The sequence below is a fragment of the Callionymus lyra genome, chromosome 7, assembly GCF_982586985.1.
Source record: "Callionymus lyra chromosome 7, fCalLyr1.hap1.1, whole genome shotgun sequence".
In the NCBI taxonomy this organism is placed as follows: domain Eukaryota; kingdom Metazoa; phylum Chordata; class Actinopteri; order Syngnathiformes; family Callionymidae; genus Callionymus; species Callionymus lyra.
This window is the reverse complement of record NC_141824.1, coordinates 1,161,654-1,167,901: the sequence shown is the minus strand read 5'-3', so window position 1 is coordinate 1,167,901 and position 6,248 is coordinate 1,161,654. Positions and strand designations below refer to the sequence as shown.

Here is a 6,248-nt window from a genome sequence, read left to right as displayed (position 1 = left end):
ACGAGGTCATGTGATTCAATGAAGACGAGGTCACGTGATTCAATGAAGACGAGGTCATGTGATTCAATGAAGACGAGGTCACGTGATTCAATGACGACGAGGTCATGTGATTCAATGAAGACGAGGTCACGTGATTCAATGAAGACGAGGTCACGTGATTCAATGAAGACGAGGTCATGTGATTCAATGAAGACGAGGTCATGTGATTCAATGAAGACGAGGTCACGTGATTCAATGAAGACGAGGTCATGTGATTCAATGACGACGAGGTCACGTGATTCAATGAAGACGAGGTCATGTGATTCAATGAAGACGAGGTCATGTGATTCAATGAAGACGAGGTCATGTGATTCAATGAAGACGAGGTCACGTGATTCAATGAAGACGAGGTCATGTGATTCAATGAAGACGAGGTCACGTGATTCAATGACGACGAGGTCACGTGATTCAATGAAGACGAGGTCACGTGATTCAATGAAGACGAGGTCATGTGATTCAATGAAGACGAGGTCATGTGATTCAATGAAGACGAGGTCATGTGATTCAATGAAGACGAGGTCACGTGATTCAATGAAGACGAGGTCACGTGATTCAATGACGACGAGGTCATGTGATTCAATGAAGACGAGGTCATGTGATTCAATGAAGACGAGGTCATGTGATTCAATGAAGACGAGGTCATGTGATTCAATGAAGACGAGGTCATGTGATTCAATGAAGACGAGGTCACGTGATTCAATGAAGACGAGGTCACGTGATTCAATGAAGACGAGGTCATGTGATTCAATGAAGACGAGGTCACGTGATTCAATGAAGACGAGGTCACATGATTCAATGAAGACGAGGTCACGTGATTCAATGAAGACGAGGTCACGTGATTCAATGAAGACGAGGTCACGTGATTCAATGAAGACGAGGTCACGTGATTCAATGAAGACGAGGTCACGTGATTCAATGAAGACGAGGTCACGTGATTCAATGAAGACGAGGTCACGTGATTCAATGAAGACGAGGTCACGTGATTCAATGAAGACGAGGTCACGTGATTCAATGAAGACGAGGTCATGTGATTCAATGAAGACGAGGTCATGTGATTCAATGAAGACGAGGTCATGTGATTCAATGAAGACGAGGTCATGTGATTCAATGAAGACGAGGTCATGTGATTCAATGAAGACGAGGTCACGTGATTCAATGAAGACGAGGTCACGTGATTCAATGAAGACGAGGTCACGTGATTCAATGAAGACGAGGTCACGTGATTCAATGAAGACGAGGTCATGTGATTCAATGAAGACGAGGTCACGTGATTCAATGAAGACGAGGTCACGTGATTCAATGAAGACGAGGTCATGTGATTCAATGAAGACGAGGTCATGTGATTCAATGAAGACGAGGTCATGTGATTCAATGAAGACGAGGTCATGTGATTCAATGACGACGAGGTCACGTGATTCAATGAAGACGAGGTCATGTGATTCAATGAAGACGAGGTCACGTGATTCAATGAAGACGAGGTCACGTGATTCAATGAAGACGAGGTCATGTGATTCAATGAAGACGAGGTCATGTGATTCAATGAAGACGAGGTCATGTGATTCAATGAAGACGAGGTCATGTGATTCAATGAAGACGAGGTCACGTGATTCAATGAAGACGAGGTCACGTGATTCAATGAAGACGAGGTCACGTGATTCAATGAAGACGAGGTCACATGATTCAATGAAGACGAGGTCATGTGATTCAATGAAGACGAGGTCACATGATTCAATGAAGACGAGGTCATGTGATTCAATGAAGACGAGGTCATGTGATTCAATGAAGACGAGGTCACGTGATTCAATGAAGACGAGGTCATGTGATTCAATGAAGACGAGGTCACGTGATTCAATGAAGACGAGGTCACATGATTCAATGAAGACGAGGTCATGTGATTCAATGAAGACGAGGTCACATGATTCAATGAAGACGAGGTCATGTGATTCAATGAAGACGAGGTCACGTGATTCAATGAAGACGAGGTCATGTGATTCAATGAAGACGAGGTCACATGATTCAATGAAGACGAGGTCATGTGATTCAATGAAGACGAGGTCATGTGATTCAATGAAGACGAGGTCATGTGATTCAATGAAGACGAGGTCACATGATTCAATGAAGACGAGGTCATGTGATTCAATGAAGACAAGGTCACGTGATTCAATGAAGACGAGGTCATGTGATTCAATGAAGACGAGGTCATGTGATTCAATGAAGACGAGGTCACATGATTCAATGAAGACGAGGTCATGTGATTCAATGAAGACGAGGTCACGTGATTCAATGAAGACGAGGTCACGTGATTCAATGAAGACGAGGTCACATGATTCAATGAAGACGAGGTCATGTGATTCAATGAAGACGAGGTCATGTGATTCAATGAAGACGAGGTCACATGATTCAATGAAGACGAGGTCACATGATTCAATGAAGACGAGGTCATGTGATTCAATGAAGACGAGGTCATGTGATTCAATGAAGACGAGGTCATGTGATTCAATGAAGACGAGGTCATGTGATTCAATGAAGACGAGGTCACGTGATTCAATGAAGACGAGGTCATGTGATTCAATGAAGACGAGGTCACGTGATTCAATGAAGACGAGGTCATGTGATTCAATGAAGACGAGGTCATGTGATTCAATGAAGACGAGGTCATGTGATTCAATGAAGACGAGGTCACATGATTCAATGAAGACGAGGTCATGTGATTCAATGAAGACGAGGTCATGTGATTCAATGAAGACGAGGTCACGTGATTCAATGAAGACGAGGTCATGTGATTCAATGAAGACGAGGTCATGTGATTCAATGAAGACGAGGTCACGTGATTCAATGAAGACGAGGTCATGTGATTCAATGAAGACGAGGTCATGTGATTCAATGAAGACGAGGTCACATGATTCAATGAAGACGAGGTCATGTGATTCAATGAAGACGAGGTCATGTGATTCAATGAAGACGAGGTCATGTGATTCAATGAAGACGAGGTCACATGATTCAATGAAGACGAGGTCACATGATTCAATGAAGACGAGGTCATGTGATTCAATGAAGACGAGGTCATGTGATTCAATGAAGACGAGGTCATGTGATTCAATGAAGACGAGGTCATGTGATTCAATGAAGACGAGGTCACATGATTCAATGAAGACGAGGTCATGTGATTCAATGAAGACGAGGTCATGTGATTCAATGAAGACGAGGTCATGTGATTCAATGAAGACGAGGTCACGTGATTCAATTCTTCTTTACTGTGTATTTATTTGAAATTATGTTTTTCATCAAAATAAAGATTCTTTCGATGGAACTCATCACACAATAAAATATTTGAACATTAAATAAACAAATATATTCACTAAAGTAACGCTCATGTATCCGAACCATCCTCGTGTCTTTCACCTGTCTGTGGGGTCAAAGGTGTGTTGTTTGCACTCACAGGTGTCGTTCCCAGACCAGAGTCGGGCGTGAGGTCGAGCGACGGCGCAGCAGAACCCGGGGACGAGTGGGTCAGCGTGACGGCGCCAGAAGAGCTGAGACCAGAGTCATGTGAGTGGAAACCAAGACAACGACACCCGGACCTCCGGCCGAGCTGCTCCAGTTACAGCTAACAAGACCCACAATGCAGCGGGACACACGAGGACTCTGAGGTCACGTGTCATCGTGAAGATAAAATATGTTGTTCTGTCGTCACTGAAACACAATAACAAGACAACGACCCTCACCTTTCTGACATCCTCAGGTGTTACCTCGGCTCAGGCAGCTCCGGACCCTGAAGGTGCATCTGCTGATGTTCTCTGAGCGACGACAGGTGAGTCACTTCCTACCTGCAGCAGGAACCAGCTGACTGTTGCCTAGCAACAGCACTCAGACACGAGAGTCGTTTTCACGACGAGAGGAAGTTTCATCTTAATTCTGTCTTTTCTAAACTATAGAAGTTTGATGAAGATGATGAAGTAGTTCATGGTTTTATTCTATAGATAAGATGAGATGATATATTTCATATCTTGATATTACTGTTTATATCTTTTTTCATGGATTACATTCTCTTGTTATGTTTATAATGTTTTCCTTCATAATGTTCAAATAATTATTTATGTTATATACATTCGATGTAACATAAAATGAGTGAATCAGAATAAAACAATGATTAAATCTTTGAAGTAAGAAATACGTCATTTAATTAAATGCTAAATACTTAGTTATTCCAGTTCATAGCCTGCATTGAATCATTAATGATTAAAGTTAATAAACATCTGTTTCAAAAGCATGAAATTCTGGGGAAAGTTTTGAGGATGAAACACATGATGAGGTTTCATAATAAACTGTCTTATTTCTCAAAAACCACCAGATGGCGCTCTCTGATTAAAACCTCATCAACTGTTTCTTTTAAACCTCATCAACTGTTTCATTAAAACCTCATCAACTGTTTCATTAAAACATAATCAACTGTTTCTTTTAAACATCATCAACTGTTTCTTTTAAACATCATCAACTGTTTCTTTTAAACCTCATCAACTGTTTCATTAAAACATCATCAACTGTTTCATTAAAACATCATCAACTGTTTCATTAAAACATCATCAACTGTTTCTTTTAAAAATCATCAACTGTTTCTTTTAAACATCATCAACTGTTTCATTAAAACATAATCAACTGTTTCATTAAAACATAATCAACTGTTTCATTAAAACATCATCAACTGTTTCATTAAAACATCATCAACTGTTTCATTAAAACATCATCAACTGTTTCATTAAAACCTCATCAACTGTTTCATTAAAACATCATCAACTGTTTCTTTTAAACATCATCAACTGTTTCATTAAAACATCATCAACTGTTTCTTTTAAACATCATCAACTGTTTCATTAAAACATCATCAACTGTTTCATTAAAACATCATCAACTGTTTCATTAAAACATCATCAACTGTTTCTTTTAAACATCATCAACTGTTTCATTAAATCATCATCAACTGTTTCATTAAAACATCATCAACTGTTTCATTAAAACCTCATCAACTGTTTCATTAAAACATCATCAACTGTTTCATTAAAACCTCATCAACTGTTTCTTTTAAACATCATCAACTGTTTCATTAAAACATCATCAACTGTTTCATTAAAACATCATCAACTGTTTCTTTTAAACATCATCAACTGTTTCATTAAAACATCATCAACTGTTTCTTTTAAACATCATCAACTGTTTCATTAAAACCTCATCAACTGTTTCATTAAAACCTCATCAACTGTTTCATTAAAACATCATCAACTGTTTCTTTTAAACATCATCAACTGTTTCATTAAAACATCATCAACTGTTTCATTAAAACATCATCAACTGTTTCATTAAAACCTCATCAACTGTTTCATTAAAACCTCATCAACTGTTTCATTAAAACATCATCAACTGTTTCATTAAAACATCATCAACTGTTTCATTAAAACCTCATCAACTGTTTCATTAAAACCTCATCAACTGTTTCATTAAAACATCATCAACTGTTTCATTAAAACATCATCAACTGTTTCATTAAAACATCATCAACTGTTTCATTAAAACATCATCAACTGTTTCATTAAAACATCATCAACTGTTTCTTTTAAACATCATCAACTGTTTCATTAAAACATCATCAACTGTTTCATTAAAACATCATCAACTGTTTCATTAAAACATCATCAACTGTTTCATTAAAACATCATCAACTGTTTCATTAAAACATCATCAACTGTTTCATTAAAACATCATCAACTGTTTCATTAAAACCTCATCAACTGTTTCATTAAAACATCATCAACTGTTTCATTAAAACATCATCAACTGTTTCATTAAAACATCATCAACTGTTTCATTAAAACATCATCAACTGTTTCTTTTAAACATCATCAACTGTTTCATTAAAACCTCATCAACTGTTTCATTAAAACCTCATCAACTGTTTCATTAAAACCTCATCAACTGTTTCTTTTAAACATCATCAACTGTTTCATTAAAACATCATCAACTGTTTCATTAAAACATCATCAACTGTTTCATTAAAACCTCATCAACTGTTTCATTAAAACCTCATCAACTGTTTCATTAAAACATCATCAACTGTTTCTTTTAAACATCATCAACTGTTTCATTAAAACATCATCAACTGTTTCTTTTAAACCTCATCAACTGTTTCATTAAAACCTCATCAACTGTTTCATTAA

At 37.8% G+C, this 6,248-nt stretch overlaps 1 protein-coding gene across 1 annotated transcript in view; it reads right to left on the bottom strand.

The window, feature by feature from the left end:
• The window catches only part of LOC148074589 (uncharacterized), a 7,988-nt gene extending 4,213 nt beyond the window's left edge, over positions 1 to 3,775 (bottom strand). Inside the window, exons 1-2 of the mRNA XM_087796072.1 lie at positions 3,765 to 3,775; positions 3,479 to 3,572 (exon numbers count right to left, since the gene is read on the bottom strand). Coding sequence (XP_087652198.1) covers positions 3,479 to 3,572; positions 3,765 to 3,775 — 105 coding nt within the window. The remainder of the gene's footprint in view (positions 1 to 3,478; positions 3,573 to 3,764) is intronic.
• Between the last annotated feature and the right edge of the window lie 2,473 nt (positions 3,776 to 6,248).